The sequence below is a fragment of the Podarcis vaucheri genome (assembly GCF_965113315.1).
Source record: "Podarcis vaucheri genome assembly, chromosome: 5".
Lineage (NCBI taxonomy): Eukaryota > Metazoa > Chordata > Lepidosauria > Squamata > Lacertidae > Podarcis > Podarcis vaucheri.
In genome coordinates this window covers 16,078,805-16,098,392 of record NC_138763.1, presented here as the reverse complement: position 1 = coordinate 16,098,392, position 19,588 = coordinate 16,078,805, and the positions used below count along the sequence as shown (strand labels likewise).

The 19,588-nt window shown below is 44.5% G+C and overlaps 1 protein-coding gene across 2 annotated transcripts in view; it reads right to left on the bottom strand.

The window, feature by feature from the left end:
- PLD1 (phospholipase D1) overlaps window positions 1-19,588 on the bottom strand; it is a 147,989-nt gene that overhangs the window by 48,903 nt on the left and 79,498 nt on the right. For both annotated transcript variants that reach the window (XM_082223982.1, XM_082223981.1), the window contains exons 7-11: window positions 10,584-10,642; window positions 9,941-10,033; window positions 4,414-4,566; window positions 2,861-3,010; window positions 1,604-1,687 (exon numbers count right to left, since the gene is read on the bottom strand). In XM_082223982.1, coding sequence (XP_082080108.1) covers window positions 1,604-1,687; window positions 2,861-3,010; window positions 4,414-4,566; window positions 9,941-10,033; window positions 10,584-10,642 — 539 coding nt within the window. The remainder of the gene's footprint in view (window positions 1-1,603; window positions 1,688-2,860; window positions 3,011-4,413; window positions 4,567-9,940; window positions 10,034-10,583; window positions 10,643-19,588) is intronic.

The window sequence follows — 19,588 nt, the reverse complement described above, 5'->3', positions numbered from 1 at the left end:
TTAACTGTGTAATTAATTACATAATTAACTATGTAAAGTTCTGCCAAACAGCTGACAACAAGAGAAATAACATAGTTTTTTGTCAGAAGTCAAACGAATGAAGAATGGAAACAGCTAAATATGGCAAACATGGATCAGAATGGAACTTCTTGCCCCAGAATTTCCGAAAGGCGGTACTTTGTCCTGGATCTTAGGCAATAATAAAAGTTCAACAACTTTTGGTGTGTCCTGGTTTTTACTTTTTGAAATATGGCAAACCTACCTATTTCCCTCACAGAGTGGTTTAACAATCCACCTCTCTTCTCGGGGAACTATGGGAACTGGAGATCTGCAAAGGAAACTGGTCTCTTCTAACAACTCTCAGCACCTTTAACAAACTACAGCTCCCAGAATTCTTGAGGGGAAGCCGTGACATCAGAATGCCTTAAATGTATGGTGCAAATGTGGCCTTACTAATGACCAGTCAAGGGGTGATTCTGCCGGTCAACCTACTGTTAGGTCTCCTTACCCTTTGCCCTATCACTGCCACAAATGTTACCAGCCAAGCACTACAGAAACTTGCAAATAATCCACACCCTCCCTCCCTCTCCAATTTTGCCAACTGTAAATGAGCAGTCAATTTTTTTGGGGTGTGGGTGGGTGACATTTTCACTCAGTCCTAGTTCCGCTTGCCTCACTTCTATGTTGCATATTTAGATGTAAATATTGCCCTTTATATGGGAACGGAAGAAATGTGTGTGAATAATAATAATAATAATGGCTGCCACTGTCATGTCTATCTTAGTCCTTACTCTGGGTGGATAATGACATTTCCATCCCTGCCAAATGGAAAATCCAGTCTGCACCAGTGTTTGAATGATAAGGGGGAAGTGGGGAGCTGGAAGATTCTGGAAACAGTAGCTTAGAGAACTGGTATAAAAGATAAATGGGCAAGTATCCGCTCCTCTGTAATTTGAGCACCAGTCTTTGTGCCTCACATCTTTCAATTGGGCTGCTAAGTGTTAAGAGAAGGCAGCTTATAAACCTCGATTTTTCACAAGAAGGTGAAAATGCAAACACGGAAAACTAAGCACTGGTTGAAAAGTTACTTCTCTCTCTCTCTCATTTTCATTTTTGGCTGGTTCCACTTTGGTTTCCTGCCAAGTGTCCTGAAAAGACCTTTACAGCAAAGCAACATTAAACACCCTGTCTCTGCGACGGTTGTGTCTGTTTCCAAACCATCTGGTCCTGCTGTTCAGCCTCGATGCTGAAAGGGCCCTTAACAGAGCAGCCTTAGAACATTTTAATGGAAGGCAGTCAACCCGATGCCCTCCAGATGTTTTGAACTACAACTCCCATCAGCCCCTAGTCAGCATGGTTTGTGAAGTAACATGGAATCTAGCTGGATTTTTCTGAACCCCACAAACCTGGTTCTGTTGCTAGTGGCGTGAGTGCTGTGTGGGCACTGAACACTTTGGCCTGGGGACCTGCTGACTGGGGGTGGATAGGAATTCCGATCCAAAACCTCTGGTTTTGGCAAAGGGAACGCTTTAGGAAGTAAATGTGTGTGTTCACACAAGACAGATGGAGATAGAGAATCAAACCGTGCAAATTAAATACTAACCACCAATCTGTGATGAAAATCTCTTCCTTGGCAGCTTCCATGGCGTTGGCGACGTCTTCAAAGTACCCTTTTGCATTCACGTACCTAAATGCAACGACAGTAGTTTGATTTTTGTCCAACTGAGAGGGAAAGAGGAGGAAGGGGAATAGCAGAGGTATGCCCAGCAGGCCTCATACGGTTAACTTTTCATGTAGTTTGGGACAAAGACAGAGGGACACAAACAGATATGAAAAGAAGAGCCATTCGCTGGCGGAGGGAAGAGAAGCGACTTCATTCGCTGTTCCTGGCAGCTGCCACCCTCACCCCAACATAGCCCCCGGCCACTGTGTGAGGTATCTATTGTCTGCTACACACACAGACTGAAGGTTAAGTAATTTATTTTTTTCCGAATCTACAGCATGAACCAAAAATAAAAAAGAATGAACTGATTATAATTTTAATGAACGTGTTACAAAACAAATGAGTTTTGACAACAAACAAAAAGTCTATCCAGAAACCAAGAAAATTGCCCTTGTGTGCCTCAAAAGAATATTTTGGGTCACTAGAGGCCAAAGTAGATGTGATGTAAGAGTGCTCCTTTTTTTTTAGAAAAGAAAAAGAAAAAAGATGTTGATAATTTATTTATACCCCACCTGTGCATTGATAAAAGTGCTAACACAAAATGGTTCAATGGACAGGAAAAAACAGAAAAAGAAAGAAGAAATACTTTTGTCCTGTAGTGGTGAGGACTGTCATAAAGAAAAGTCCTGAATGTAGGGCATCCATACATATAACCACCCACTTAATGTAATGTAATGTAATGTAATAAAATAAAAGCAGCCACAATAGATTGGGACCAGAGTGTTGTTGTTTTTTTTTAAAAAAAAACATCCTTTCCCTGCAGTTCCATTTCTCCAGTTGAAACTCCAGCTGCATAATTCCTGGATGTTTACTCCCACTGGACAAGCAGTAGCTTGAGGGGGAATTTTGCTCGGCAATTTACTAGCTCTTAATCAAGGTGTAGCAGACAGTTTCATCAGGAAGGCCAATTTCCCACAAAAAGATGAAAGGCAGAGATTCTTCGCAGTATAATTACATCACATTTGGGGCTTTGCACACTGGAGTCCACAGAAACTAGCTTAGAGAACAAGATTGCCGCCTTCCCCCCTTTTAGATGGTATGGTTCCTGTGTCATGAACAGGCAGTCAGTCAACAGGTTTTGCACCTCACTGCATCTCACGCCGGGGAAAGCTAGGAGAGCAGTGAGCCACCTCTTACCACTTTGCCAAGATGTTCTCCTGGACAGCTGCGTAAGAGCCAAATCTGTGGTGTTTGAGGAAGTTAGTGCCGTTTTTCTGAATGAATTCTTCTATCCCTTGGCACCACCAGAGAGCATGTCTGTAGCTGTTGCACTTCAAAATCAGTGACCTGGAAGGGGGAAATAAAGCCATGCAACGAGAGGGGGGAAATTACCGTATTTATTATTATTATTATTATTTATTTTATTTCTATACTGCCCTATACCCGAAGGTCTCAGGGCGGTTCACTTTAAAAGAAAAGAAAAGGAAGACCAAGCAATAAAATCTTGATTTGGGAGGCAGTATCTCTCTGAATACTAGTTACTGAAAGTCACAAGGAGAGCGAAAGCTCCTGAACTCAGGTCCTGCTGGCAGGTTTCCCATAGGTATCTGACTGGCCACCGTGTGAATAGACTGCTGGCATATATGAGCCTTTGGTCTGATCCAGCCATGTTCTGATTTTCTTATGTTGACTGGGCAAGCAGGTTATTTTCATTTTACTGATGATCGCTTAACAAGGTACGTGGCTTTGTTTCAGAAGCTGGTACTATATAGAGATGGTGATCCAAAGGCAATGCCCCATATCCATGCAGGTAGATGGATGAACGAACACAGTGGGGCCGTTTTGGACATTTCCCTCAAAATCTGCTGCCCTCTGCAGCACCAGCTGTTTTCCAAACCACTGTCTGGAGACTCTGGGGACTGAACCCAGGGCTTTCTGAATGCAAAGCAGATGTTCTACATCTGAGCTACAGCCTTTCCCTTGTAGACTGTGCTGAGACAGGAAGTGAGGGAATTCGTCTACCAGAGAAATTCTTCCTTGGCCCCGAATATGGCGGCCGAAGGTACCATAGCAAGGTCTTCACACTACCCTGCCCACCTTTGTTTAGCTAACAGCCACTAAGACCCTTCTCCACAAATGGCACAATGCTGAATTTGACTGGGCTATATATAGCAACTCTTACAGTTACCAAGGAGGCCCATGGCACAGAGAGCAAGTGGTTATGTATCAATGGGTTATCAATATTTGACAAGTCTTGTTCAGTCAGGTGAATAATGAAGAGTGTCACGAATAGGGAGTTGGGCAAATATCCCAACTATGGCTTCTTTATTTTTTTGTTTTCCCAGGATTAAGTTCAGTTCTCCATGTTTCTATGTCAGTCTGCATTTCCCTCCCCACAGCATTTTAGTGTGAATTTTGCCTCACAAATACCCATGCAATTTTGCCTAATATAAACATTCTTGCAAAACAATTTCTCCTAATTCATTTGCATACATTACTTTTAATATATATACATGTGTGTGCTTACACTTTTATCCTAGCATATACCCTTTCTCTTTTTTTGCACACATTACGTGGGTGCGTAACTGAATCCCAATCTTGGGAAGTGTGAACTTCAAAGAACGGCTGTGTTTCAATTTGCTGTATTGTTTCAATGGTGCAAAGGAGATGCAAAGTTTGCCTTTCAGTGTGAACTGAATCGAATCTCTCCCACATTCCTAACCACAAGCCGTGGCGTGAAAAGATCTCACCTGGAGAGATTGTCTATTCGTAGCCCGTGTTTCGTTTCTGTCTCTTTCTTGCCAATCTTTATGCTGAACTCTTTATCTACCAGTAAGACAAAGGAAATGGCTCCACTGTCTGGCTTCATGTACAAGAGAAAAGAGTCCTTGACTACTAGCCACCTAGGAAAGAGATACAAAACAAAACAAAACAAACACAAAATTACATATATTCATCAGGGCTTCAACATTTAGCCCATGAATCGGTAGCTAAATCAACGAAAACCCTTTGTGATCAATTACAAAACTGTCCCTAATTAATCAGGCTTTTTTATATGGTTAATTGTTTTTTAATACATGTGTTTGCAGAAATCGCAAGTGACTGTGGCTCGGTGGTAGAACATCTACTCCGCACACAGAAAGTCATGGGTACAATCTTTGCCATCTCTAGTGTTATAGGAAAAAACTGCTCCTTTTCCCTTATGGGGTATCCAAGAGGCCGTATAAGAGTCCTTAAGTGGGTTCCCTATCAGTAGGAGAAAATAACAGCGGCCAACCAGAGAATATTGAGAAGCAAAGCAGCTAGTAAGCCTGATCTTTATTAAACTGTTGCAACATGGTCCTCACTAACCACACGCAGGAGGGACGAGGAACCCAGAACAATGGTGTGACAGCCCTTATATAGACTTTTGAAACTGCCCACCCTGTACCTCAAGACCACCCCCTAAAAAAATCATACATACATCACAGGAGGTGGTCTACAGCAGAAATACACCACAGGATACCTGACAATGGTTACTGGTTGCTTTACCTGGGCAGCCCAGCCATTCTTTTGTGTCGGGGAGGGGGGGTGACAAGAAGGCACCCTGCAGGGGCTTGCAGCGGCGTGAGCAGCCATCATGCCACCGCATGTGAAGCATCCTCCATTCGTGGCTGCAGCCGCGAGCAGAGGATCCAAGCGCAGGTGGCAAACCGTTATGTACAGCACATGTACGGCGTTGCATGCATGTGCTGTACATTACAACGCCGCGCATGCACTGTACATAGCGGTTTGCTGCTCAAGCACCGCACAGATGGCAGTGGATCCCTCCATCGCCGCTACAGCTGCATGTAGAGGATTCTCCATTCGCGGCTGTAGCAGCGAAGGAGGGATCCCAGCACCGTCCGTACGGCGCTGGAGCACCGCCGGCAGCAAACTGCTATGTTCAGCACATGTGCGGTGTCACTACGTAGGGCGCATGCATTGTACGCAGAGACGCTGCACATGCGCCCTACGTAGTGATGCCCTGCCACGGGTGTCATGATGCCTTCATTGGCCCCTACTCTGCCACCTCAGGATTCTACCACCTTGATTTTGTCTCTGTGTGTGGGCCTGGCCAGGGTAATCCTGCCCAACATGGTAAGCCACAATATGCAGCCTGGGCTAGTGACCCATGCAGACCAGCCACTGGCTTGCCCGGCCCAGAAATAAATGAGGCTTCCAGGTTAGACTGGGATTTGACAATACCAGCCCTCACTCCCGTCCCTTTGGCTTGTGACTTCCAGCTCCCGATTTATCTCGTTGTGTGAGCACCTAAGACCCAGCCCTGCAGGGCCTGGGACACATGTGAATCAGAATTCCAAATGGTTTATATATAAAGGCATGCTTCCTTAATTCCAGTAAAGTTAATGGGAAGGGTACAGTGGTGCCTCGCAAGACGAAAAGAATCCGTTCTGTGATTCTCTTCGTCTAGCGGTTTTTTCGTCTTGCGAAGCAAGCCCATTGACGGATTAGCGGATTAGCGCTATTAGCGGCTTTTAGCGGCTTATCTGCTGATCGGATCAGCTGATAAGCGTCTTAGCGTCTTAGAAAAAGGGAGGGGGAGGGGAAAAAACCAGCAGGAACTCGCAAGACATTGTCGTCTTGCGAAGCAAGCCCATAGGAAATTCGTTTTGCGAAGCACCTCCAAAACAGAAAACTCTTTCGTCTAGCGAGTTTTCCGTTTTGCGAGGCATTCGTCTTGCGGGGCACCACTGTACTGCAATGCTTTGAGAAAGGTTTAATTGCCAAGCAACAGGCTCCGCAGCATAACAGACACCAATCTGGGTGGGGTGGGGGGAGAGATGGCAATCACTTTCTTCAACATACACTTCCTAAGAACTGTGGGAGGAGGAGCTGATTTATAGCTAAAATCTCTTCAAAGCTATTTTTACCAGCTGGGCATGGGCACACGTAATTGGTGTACTGAAATGCACATTTTGCAAAGCTTCGTTCTTGGAATGCATGCATTTACCCCAAGGGGAAGGAAATTGCGCTTAGGAATATAGGAAGGTTCTTTCGTCAGCTCATTGATCCAAATAGCTCAGTACTGTCCACACTGACTGGCAGCAGTAGTCCATTGTTTCCAGCAGGGGTCTCTCACAGCCCTGTGTGGAGAACCTGAGACATAGGAACTAAGGAAGTTGCCTTGGACTGAGTCCCCTACAACTGGCTGGAAGCAGCTCTCCTGGGTTTCAGATAGGCCTTTCTTCCTAGCCCTAACCGGAGATGCCAGGAAGCGGCCAACGATGGGAAGCCTGGGAGCAGGACCTGAGTGCAAAGCACACCTGCCAACCCCTCTCATTCCCCTCTCTTGCATTGCTTCACGGGGTCTCTGCCATGGGAGCATATTCACCCAGTGCTTTTCCAGCTGCACTGGCTCCCACTGGAGTACAGGGTCAGATTTAAGGCGCTGCTTTTGACCTTTAAAGCCCATCACAGCCTAGGACCCTTGTACCTACGGGACAGCCTCTCCTGGTTTGCCCCACGGAGGACCTTAAGGTCCATAAATAGCAACACCCTAGAGGTCCCGGACCCTAAGGAAGTTAGATTAGCCTCAACCAGAGCTAGGGTCTTTTCAACACTGGCTCCGGGCTGGTGGAACGCTCTGCCTCATGAGACCAAGGCCCTGTGGGATCTGATTTCTTTCCGCAGGGCCTGTAAGACAGAGTTGTTCCGCCTGGCCTTTGGCTTAGAATCAATTTGACTCCCCCTCTTTCTTTTTTCCTTTCTCCTCCTGTGATGAGGCTGCATTTCAACGTTTTAATGTTGTATTTTAATCTTGTTTTTTAAGTTGTATTTCAATCAACTTGTTTTTATTATTGGTTGTTAGCTGCCCTGAGCCCGGTCTTGGCTGGGGAGGGCGGGGTATAAATAAAATTTATTATTATTATATTATAACTGTGTTGCCAAACAGGATGAGGAAGGTGGGGCTTCCCCTCAGTTAAGCGAGGGGCTCCACCCCACTTCACAGCAAAGCCAAGCTGCTCACAGTAAGTTAGATAGACTTAGGCCTTGGGGGATTCTGCTGTTTGGCATATCTGCCAGGGATTTGCCTCTGCCTTCCCCTTGACGGGAGTTGAGCCAGACATCGGATGCCCCATAACATGAGGAATTGAGGTCATTTCTCTGGTGGCAAAGCTAGTTGGTGGAGACAATGACTTGAGTGTAACATTGACCCCAGCCTGGCCAGGACCAGAGCTCAGCATCGTGTTCTCATTGCAGACTGAATCGAGTTTTTGTGAGATGCCTCAGGACAGTCCAGTACTTCTCGGAAGGGACAATGAGGCAGGGAACACAATGCACTTTTGCGGAGTTGGCACTCAAGGTTGTCTCACATCTGCCTCTGGCGCATAACGAAATAATATTTTTTTTAAGGAGGAAGAGGGAAAACAGGCTTAAGAGAATTTTGTTGTTGAACAAGGAAGAGGTGGACTTAAGGTTGAGTCTTTTGACACTACAATGCTAAGCAGGGTTCAGTGGGATTCACGCCTTAGAGAGTTTGCTTAGATTGCAACCTGAGAGGGTGAAAATTGCAAGGGGCACAATTAATATACAGTGGTACCTCAGGTTACATACGCTTCAGGTTACAGACTCTGCAAATCCAAAAATAGTGCTTCAGGTTAAGAACTTTGCTTCAGGATGAGAAGAGAAATCGGGCTCCGGCAGCGCGGCAGCAGCAGGAGGCCCCATTAGCTAAAGTGGTGCTTCAGGTTAAGAACAGTTTCAGGTTAAGTACGGACCTCCAGAATGAATTAAGTACTTAATCTGAGGTACCACTGTACCACAGGGACAGGGGGAAAGGGGAAGACAGGCTGATAGCATCAGACTGAATCTAGAATGGGAAAATATCTTAAAGCCAGCCAAATTGAGGGTACTGCTACTATTGGGTTGGATCCAGATTTAATCAGATATAGTGTGGACTCACTGAAACGAACAAGACTAAGTCTGAATCCAGCTACATACATTTGTCTAAAAAGCACTCAAAGGCTACTAAGGCAGCACTCTTTGGAATAATTAATTACCAAAAATAACTTTCAAATAAGCAGGCATAGGATTGTTCTGTTCAGTACTGAATATTCATACTCAAAGCCCCCACCCCCACACACATTAGAAACACAAACTGCCGAAAGTTAAAAGTATGACAGTTCAACTGGATGCGTAAGACATAAGCCTGCCTATAAAATAGTTTGTTTAGACAGGAGTGTTTTCTGAGCAGGTCCCAAAAACCTGCAAAAATTGAATCTCGGGAGCATTAGCAGCAGTATTCAAATTGATCTTAATTCAACAGGTGATCTCGGTGTGCAGCCAAGACCTGACTCACACAGACCTTTTATCGATTCACTCCAGTCACTACTAATGCACCTTCTCTCAAATCAAACTCCTCATTCTTGCTCTTTAAAAGACAGCCCCAGCTTTCAGCCGTCCTAATGGACAGGCACAAAAGACTGTATCTGGAAGCTGAATTCTATCCTAAAGCAATTTATCGGATTGCTAGAAGATGTACTCACTTTTAACCAGGGTATACTAAAAAGGATTGTTTACTTGGGAAAGTGTGGCCCAATTCTGGTTGCTGCAGCTCAGAAAGAATGGGGAGAGGTTCAGAAAAGGGCAACCAAAATAACCAAGGCGTTGGATCAGCTCCCCTATGTTTACGTTACAGGATACATTTGGGGTTTAGTTTAGAAAACTGGAGGTGTGTAAGATCCTTCTTGATGCTAAACTAAGTGTGAAATCATAGATTAGTTGTAGGTAATTTTTTTCTTAAGCAGTTCCTTTTGCTGTCGTCAGCTTGCTTTGCATGTAAATCCTAAGCAAAACTATGGCTTAGCGTAAATGAGAAAACATGCCAGTGCATGTCTGGAAAATCGAGGCCACTTGACTCCTGCTGTCATGCTACTGGGAATGATGAAGACATTGTTGGGCTTTGCATTATACGGCTTGCATCTCCATCTGGGCTCATGGTTTGTCTCACTGTTCATGGTTTGTTTAGGGGAGACAAACCACAAGTCTAGATTTGAATGTATTGCTAAGCCAAGCCATAGTTTAGCTCCTGGTGTCATGGCGGCAGTGGGACCAGGACAGGAGTGAAGTAACTACAATTTTCTAAATGTGCCCAGGCATGTTTTCTCATTCATGTTAAACCGTAGTTAGGCTCAGCATTACACACAACTGGAGCCCAAAGTTTTGGCATAAAGCTGGAAAAATACTTTCCCACCCTGCTGTACAAACCTGAAAAGTCAATTTTTATAAAAGTACCTCTTTGACCACCGGTAGCACAGCTGTCCTTGCCCACAGCAATTCAAACCAGGTATTCTATGTCCTCCAGACCTTTTCATAATCATGCCCTCTCTGAAAGCAAAGAGCAGAGAGAGAAAACATTGCTTTAGCAAGCACTTGGAAGAAGCAATAGTTCGCAACCTGTTGCGAAGAGAAGTCTATACGCAAAACCTGTCTCACCACTACTGAAGACTTTTGAGCCAGATTACAGTCATACAAGAAGACTTTGATGCAATCCCATTTTACATACCAGAAATGATCTCCAATAGGGGATTCCATTTCCTAACAATTTCCATAAAGGGCTTGCCTTTAATGTATTCCTGTTTGTTCAGGTGGACAGCTTCCTAGTCGAAGGGCCCCTCCAGACTGGGGTTTGTTTGCATTTTTGCATGCGTATTGTGCAACATGTCCCTGTACAATGGTAGTACTGGGCTGTCTGCACATCATTTTGATTGATTAGCTGCTCTGCAATGCTTCCCCAGCGTTACCACATGCTTGCTGTCTGGAGGGCACATGCGCCCCGAAACTTTTGCAGGCACAGTCTTGAGAAAGAGGCCTCCACTTGGTCTATGGGCAAAGGGCAGGATATATGTTTTAGAAGCAAGGAAACAACGAAACTTACATGCCTTTCGGTCCAAGATCATGGATAAATGACAGCTGACTTACACCAAGGAATTCCAGCTGAAAATGCAAAAAGGACACCTATTATCTGAATGCAAAAGTCCAGAAAATAGTTGAAGGTTTGGGGCCCTATTTTTTTTTGGGGGGGTACAGGACCCACACTCAAAGGTGGCTGTTTCCTTACCACCACCACTACCCTGTGGGTTTGTGATGGGGACAAAAAGTCTGTATGGGCTTTGCCTTTGAACCCATCCTTATTCTACCTCAGACTAACAATGGCCTAGCAATAATAATAATAATAATAATAATAATAATAATACCTTTATTGTCAATGTACAACCTGTGTACAATGGAATTAACTGAGCCTCCCCCCCAAAAAAAACACTCAATCTCATTGCATTCTGTGTGCTTGTCACACAACACACCAACCCCGAAGGTCAGTTGCACTATATTATTTTCTGCTCAGCAGCCTAAAAGCCCACAGACAGAAACTGTTTTTTAGCCCATTGGTACGACTGATTATACTTCTATATCTCCTGCCCAAGGGTAGAAGATTAAAAAGGTGTTGGCTGGGGTGTGAATCGTCCCTGATATTTTTTCTCGCTCTCCAAATGCTACGATCCCTTGCGATGTCATCTAGCAGGCTCAGGGGACAGCCCATGATACCATGGGCTGTGTTCACCACCCTCTGTAAAGATTTTCTGTCCGTGGCTGTCAAGCCAACGTACCACACTGTGATACAGTATGAGAGGACACTTTCTGTTGTGGACCGGTAGAAGGAAGTCATCAACTGTTGTTTAACATTGTTCTTTCGCAAGACCCTGAGGAAATGGAGTCTCTGTTGGGCTTTCCTAACCACCTGAGTTATATTGTTTTTCCAAGTGAGGTCTTCACTAAGGTAAACTCCCAGGAATTTAAAGGAAGAGACTCTCTCCATACAACCCTCCCGATATACAACGGGGCTAGTTCCCCTCTCTTCCTCCGAAAGTCCAACACCATCTCCTTTGTCTTGCTAATATTTAAAGATAAAGGTAAAGGGACCCCTGACCATTAGGTCCAGTCGTGACCGACTGTGGGGCTGCGGAGCTCATCTTGCTTTATTGGCTGAGGGAGCCGGCGTACAGCTTCTAGGTCATATGGCCAGCATAACTAAGCCGCTTCTGGCAAACCAGAGCAGCGCACGGATACGCCGTTTAACTTCCCGCCAGAGCAGTACCTATTTATCTACTTGCACTATGACATGCTTTCGAACTGCTAGGTTGGCAGGAGCAGGGACCAAACAACGGGAGCTCACCCCGTCGCGGGGATTCGAACCGCCAACCTTCTGATCGGCAAGTCCTAGGCTCTGTGGTTTAACCCACAGCGCCACCCGCGTCCTTGCTAATATTTAGGTGCAAGTTATTCTCTAAGCACCATGTAAGTACTTTTTGAACCTCACCCCTGTACATCTGGATTTGCCTCGTGAATCCAAGCACACATTGCATTCTGAACTGGAGATTCCAATGAAGGCAGTGCCAACAATGTCTTCTGTAGCAGAGATGAATGCATGCCGGGTCAGAACATTGAGCCAATATTATCTACCCTGACTGGCCCTGGCTGTCCAGGGTCTCAGGCAGACGTCTTTCCCACTACCTTACCCTTTTAACTAGAGGCGACAGGGATTGAACCTGGCACCTTCTACATGCAAAGTGCTACCACTGAGCTATAGTTCCTACCCACAAGGTATGTACAATATGCTGTAGCTGTATGGATCTCTGGACATTGTGCAGCATTTTTTGTATACATGAATTTTTTCGTTTGGCGAAAACCTTACATAACGAAAGTTAAAGTGCATTAGCTCTTAAAAACAAACAAGGTTAATCTTTTTCCATAATCTGAGGTTAGTGGTCATTTTAATAATGCACTGGGTGCCCAGGTCTCAGTACTAGGATAGAAGAAGTGTGGTTTGGTATCGGGAAGTTGAAACCACAATATTTTATTTTCTCTCTCACAGCAGTGATTGAGAAAAGTAACTTGTGCTAAGAGTCATCAGTGTTATCATCATTAAAATCTTGCGTTTTATCTTTAGCACATTACTTTGTTCATTTAGTAAAATGAAAAAGATGTATGTATGTGTGTGTGATTTTTTTTATGGCTGCCATCGGGGATTTGGGAGAATTTTGATTGAGCTCACCCTGAAAAATGAATCTACCTAATTCAGATTTGTCAAAACAATATGCAAATTGAAGCACAGTCATCCTTCAAAACTGGTACGTCTCTGAATTTTGCAATACAGTTCCCCAGATAAGTAAGGTGTACAAAAATGCATATACAAGGATAAAACATGCCTTAAAATGCATATATATTAGTACAATAGCTAACAAAAAAGCATTCTATTAGAGAAAATTACTTGGCAATAATATGTATATTATGCAAAATTGCATTAAACCATTTTTCAGAGAAGTGTGCACTGAAATGCAGATGAATTTTCATGATTTATTTATTTTTAATTTCAAACCAATGTGGAAATATGGAGGACTGAAGCTAAGATTTCAAAAATGAGAATCAGGGAGAATCAGACAGATTCACTCATCCCTAACTGCCTTAGGCATTTATTTAAAGTAAGGCTCTGCTTCTGCAGATTTTCAGGTCACTCAAATTGTGAATGTTACCCGAGTGATCATTAAGAGCAACACAGGATGCCTTTAAAACCTGCAGGCTTCCATCACCAAGAAATGACATATAGAGAGGATAACTACATCCTCTGTGTCTGTGCTTGAAATTTGACCCTCTCCCAGCTGTCCTCAGAAAGGCCCAATAACCCACTCAGGTTTCTGAATGATCTGTGGCAGGAATAGCCTAGCTATGCAGCAGAGGAATGTGAAGGATTTGGTATCAATGCCTATTGTTGCATCAAAAGAACATCGAGGAGGGGTCAACTGAAGGGGGAAGGGATAATGCAATGCAAACAAACAAACAAACAAACAGCAAAGTGACAGCTGTTAGGTGCAGATAAACCCAATGGATCTTTTGTGCCCATTGACTGCACAAGTCAGATTCTCATAAGCCAAAACTGAAGGAAAACTTGATGCAATGTGGCACCAGCAGCAGGCCTCGTTTTCTGGCAGCTATTTCTTTTATGTTCCATTTACATGGGAAACAAATATGGTAGCTCTTGTAGCACCTACGGTATATTTTTGAAAGCTGCTTATTTTTTTTGCTACCTCTTAAGATGTCGAAACCACATTCTGCGTGATGGTTCCCGAGACCGAGAAACACATTTTGGATCTGTGCTTGGATACAGTTGGGTGCCATTTTGAATCAAGATAGTGGGCTGAACCTTACAAAACTGCACTGATTCTTTCGGTTTCTCAGAATTTCCTGAGCAATGCCGGGTATGAGGCTGCTAGAGTTAATATTGTATGGTCAGAACCCAAAGAACCACCCCTCTAGTTCTCCATCCACTCTGGGCGGCTTCCAAAAAAATATTAGAATACTGTAATACATCAAACATTAAAAGCTTCCGTAAACAGGGCTGCCTTCAGATGCATTCTAAAAGTCTGGTAGTTGTTGTTCTCTTTGACATCTGGTGGGAGGGCGCCACTACCGAGAAGGCCCTCTGCCTGATTCCCTATAACTTAGCTGAGGCATCTAATCATAAGCCTGCATTTTATTAATGTTTGATCAGGGCTTGTATATTAAAGAGAGCTTAAAGATTTTCAAAAGTTTCATGCCAGGCAGAAGACCAGCTGCTTAGAGAACCTTGGCAATGTTTTCCTCCTAGACAAGGGGCCCCTTGATTTATAGCAGAAAACAATTCTCAAAGTCGTAAAAAGGGGGAATTACAGGCTGAGAGTGAGGACACTGACCCTACATGTTACAGAAGATAAAAAAGGCAGAGATAAACATAATTAGGAATGAGTAAATAGTAAAATAATACCAATGTGCCTCCCAGTAAAATGAGCCAGATCTTCTAAGGTTAAAAGGCCAAGAGCAATGGAGAAGCATCTAGCTGGCAGAAAGAGAGCATTTTTGGGAAGTCTTTTTAAAGCTGTTTCTTTCTTAAACTGAGAGAGTTAAAGGGCAATAAATGTTGGGAAGAGCTAATGTGAAAAGCAGCTGGCTGAAGGGGGGGTGTAAACTGAAGAGGCTTCTTTTGAAGCTGTTTTTTTACTGAGTTCCTTTTTACTTTACAAAGGCCTTATTCCTTTTAAAAGGCTACCTATGTTATGTATTAAATATATTGGCTTAAATGTAATTATGCAAAGGATTTAAGAAATGCTAGATTCTTATTTCATATAGTTGTAAGAGTTGTATTTATCCTGAAATTAAGTCAGCCACCAGCCTAGCCCCCCTGCCAGACAGGAGACGCCATCCAAGCAGTCCTGATATATGGGTGTCAGGCCATTGTTTAGAAACCTTCAAATGAAGGAGATCTTTCAATGTTGATGTGAACTCAAGATCCTTGACATATGTTTAAGATAAAAATTTAAGATTAACCATTTGTTTTAGAAGGCAATAGGGCAAGGAGGGCAAGAGGTGAGCTGGTAATTAAGGTTCCTTGTCGAGACAAATGTAAGATATATGACTACTTATTTGTCATTTATAGATAGAAGAATATATAGCTTTTTGTATCCCATAAAAGGCAATAGGAAATGGGTGTATCTTTTAGGATTGGTTATAGCAATCAGCCAATAGGAAATTCAACCAGGCTGATTGGACAGAGGCAGCAAAAGGAGGAGCAAGGGGCCTGGGCTGAGGGAATATAAGTGCTGGCCATAATGGCAGGAGCCCGGGCCAGAGCTTGGTAACCATATACCACTGTGCCTCTCATTTATTTGTCTGACAAATAAATTATTATTTTAATTTCTCTATTGCTGCGTTGAATATTTCATTCCAGCTAAGCGTTAACCACAAGCAGGGTGCTACATTTTATGGTGCCGTGACTCGGATAAGTGGTCTGCTGGAACGCAGCCCCTTCGCCTTACTGGGCAGGGTACAAGAGAGAGGACCACTCACTGCCTACCCAGCGCGCACTGGAAAGTTTTTTTCCAGGGGAACGCAGAAGTCTCGTCTGTCTGATACCCTGCCCACCGACGGCGACGGACCGGGGGGAACCAGAGAAATAAACAGGCAACCAACCAAGGGTAAGTGCACAAAGGGATTTTTGGCCCTCCAATTAATTGGGAGGAAGAGAAGTCTTGATCAAACTTCTGCGTCTCAGTAAAGGGGAACTGAGTACGCTAGGTGGTTGGGTACATCAGATGGTGATCTGGTGTAGGGAAGGGGAAAGGTTGGGAGGTAGAGTGTGTGGTGAAGTATCCAGCGCATTGTATGTGTGAGAAAGTACAATTTGTAGCTGACCTGAGTGTGGAGTGGGTAGTACTTCGGTTCCCAGTAAGGCGACTTCACTGGGCAAGGAATCTCACGAAGCGTGTGTGTGAGTGACTGAGTGGATACTTCACAGGGCCATACAATGGGAGTTGGGGGTTCAAAAGGGGAAAATACACCTCTTGAATGTATGTTAAATAATTTTAAGAAAGCCTTCTCAGGGGCATATGGAGTCAAAATGACGCCAGAGCGCTTGAGAACGTTATGTGAATTAGAGTGGCCGAAACAAAATACTGAATGGCCATCTCAAGGAACCTTTGATATAAATTTAGTAAGCAAACTTTGGTCTAACATCGCCAAAGAAACTGGAGGGTGCCCAGAACAATTTTCATATATAGATTCTTGGCTGAGCACATTAAATAAAAATCCTCCATGGATAAGGGAATGCAAAGTCCAACGATGCAAATTATTGGCTGTAAAAGCCGAAGCTAGGAAAGGAATATTGCCAAATAAACTCAAACCCATTTTTGAGGGACCAGAGGAAGAGGTGCTTCCACCTCCACCCTATGCTCCACATCGAAGGGAGCCTAATCCAAACACTCCACCAGTTGTAACCCCAAGGCAAGAAAGTGGAATGAATAATGGGGCTGGAGTCACAGAACTTGATTCCTTGATAGATTATGATAAATATCTTCAGGAGGCATTGGAGGCCTATAATAAAGCCCAAGCAGAAGTGGTTATTCCACCTGTGAGTCCCAGTAGAACTCCATCTACAGTCTCTTTTAGTGGAACAACTGATTGCCTACCCCAAACCCCTGTACATCCAAGTCCTAGAGAATTATTACAGAAGTTACAGGGAGACCTTAATCGGTCAGCAAGCAATACAGCCAGGCGTATAAGGCTGCTAAAAGAACGCCTTGGGACAAATACCATCCCCTATGATTTGAGGCCCCTAGAGCAAAGCGAAGAGAAAGATCACATAGTAGCCCCTCTCAGAAGAGTATTTGATGCACTTGAGGAGCCTGTGCTGGTTAACGGGCAACTCGGACCACGGCCACCTCGAACTTCGACCCTCCAGTACATTCCATTCACAACTACGGATCTGATGAATTGGAAAACACACACCCCATCTTTTGCAGAAAAACCTCAGGCTATGATGGACTTGGTGACTTCAATAATAAACACTCATAGTCCTACTTGGACAGATTGCCGCCAGCTCCTGAATACTCTGTTCACCACTGAGGAAAGGAGAGACATAATTGAAAAGGCACAGATATATTTGCGTGAGCAGGCCAGAGTGGGAAATATTTTTAATATTGACCGTCATCTCCAAGACAACTTTCCCTTGGAAGATCCTAATTGGGATCCAAACAATGCAATTCATCTGGCCAGGCTTACCACCTACCGCCAAACGCTTGTGCAAGGTATCCGCAGGGCATGCCAGAAGCCCACTAATATGTCTAAAGTCTCAGAGGTAGAACAGAAACCAAATGAGAGTCCAGGAGACTTTTTAGAGAGGCTGCAAGAAGCCTATCGTATATGGACTCCTTTTGACCCTGAAGCCCCTGAAAACAGCAGAATGATTACTGCTACATTTGTGGCCCAGTGCGCTTCTGACATTCGTAAGAAAATTCAGAAATCAGAAGGATGGGAAGGGATGCTGATGAGCCAAATTATGGCCATTGCACGCCGAGTTTATCGGAATAGGGATGAGGCTGAGAAACAAGAGAAGAAGAAGTGGCAGAAGGAAAAGATGGTAATGCTGGCCACAGCAGTGAAGCAAGACTACCGCCCCTTAAATGGAGGAAGAGGGCGGGGAAGGAATCCACCACTGGGAAGGAATCAATGTGCGAATTGCAAGAAGGAGGGTCATTGGAAGCGGGAATGTCCTGAACCCCTGAGGTTGGAAGAAGTACGCCCAGGCCCAGGCCCAGGTTCTGGCCCAAGAAACCAGGGACGGGGACGGGGAATGATCCGAGATGGAAGATATCAGAGATCTGGACAAGGACGGAGTAGGGACAATGTCATTGGACTGGCAGAGGAGGATTTTACCCAAGACTAGGAACGACCGGACTCCATAAAGTTAGGCTTCCAGGAGCCCACGGTCACGATTCAATTAGGGAGCCATTTTATAGACTTTATGATTGATACTGGGGCTGAATACTCAGTACTCCCAGAACTATTGCAGAAAAAGGCATCCAAAAGTGTAGTCATTAAAAGTGCCACTGGTCAGTCAGCTAAGAGGTCTTTCCTCCAACCTTTGGAATGCCAGATTGGGGGACATCGTTTAACCCATCAGTTTTTGTATATACCTGAGTGTCCAATACCTCTCTTAGGTAGAGATATGCTGTCCAAATTGCAGGCCCAAATCACCTTCACTCCTCGAGGTCCAGAAATGAAACTGCCATCAAAGGCAGCAGGAATAATTTCCCTCTCAGTACCTAAGGAACAATCATGGCGCCTAATGTCAGCCCTGCAAGTCCAACCCACATTGGATACAGAGTTAAACAAGCTCCTCCGAACCCTACAGGTGCCACCAGGAGTATGGGCCGAAAATAGCCCACCAGGAATGGCTAAGAATATAGCTCCAATTGTAGTAACCTTAAAACCTATGGCTACCCCTGTATCTGTAAAGCAATATCCTTTACCCCGGCGAGCAGCAGAGGGCATCCAGAAACATTTGGACCGCCTATTAAAATATGGTCTGCTTAAGCCCTGCCAATCAGAATGGAACACACCTCTATTGCCTGTTCGGAAACCTGGGACAGATGAATACAGGCCAGTACAGGACTTGAGGCTCGTAAACCAGGCTATCGAGACCTTGCACCCAAATGTACCAAACCCATATACCCTGCTGAGTTTGATCCCACCAGAAGCAACATTTTTTACTGTATTGGACTTGAAAGATGCATTCTTCTGTTGCCGGCTGGCACCACAGAGCCAACCTATATTTGCCTTCCAGTGGGAAGACCCTTTAACAGGAACAAAAGGCCAGCTAACCTGGACGAGATTGCCCCAGGGATTCAAAAATTCCCCAACTTTATTTGGCACTGCCTTGGCGAAGGATCTAACAAGTTACCCCTCAATACCTGGAGAAAAGGTGGTTCTGCAATATGTAGATGACCTTATACTAGCAGCAAAGGATTTTGATACCTGTAAAGAAGGTACAGAGGAACTGCTCCACTTGCTCTGGGAAGCTGGCTATCGAGTTTCCCAGAAAAAGGCACAGTTATGTTTAGAAAAGGTCAAATATTTGGGCTTTGACATCTCACACCAACAACGAGCATTGAGACCAGAGAGGAAAGAAGCTATTTGCCTTATCAAGGAACCTACCACAAGGAAACAACTTAGAGGATTCCTGGGAACAGCAGGGTTTTGTAGACTATGGATACCTGATTTCAGCAGTCTGGCCAAGCCCTTACATGAAAGCACTCGAGGTGCAGAAAAGGACCCATTCGTATGGGGACCTGAGCAGCAACAAGCCTTTTTAGTTATCAAACAACGACTTATGGAGGCCCCAGCCCTTGGACTGCCTAATTTGGAAAAACCCTTTCAGCTGTATGTACATGAACAGAATGGGATTGCAGCGGCAGTCCTGACCCAGAGATTAGGAAGTTGGAATCGTCCAGTAGCTTATTTGTCAAAACAATTGGACTCAGTAGCAAAAGGATGGCCTCCATGCCTAAGGGCAGTAGC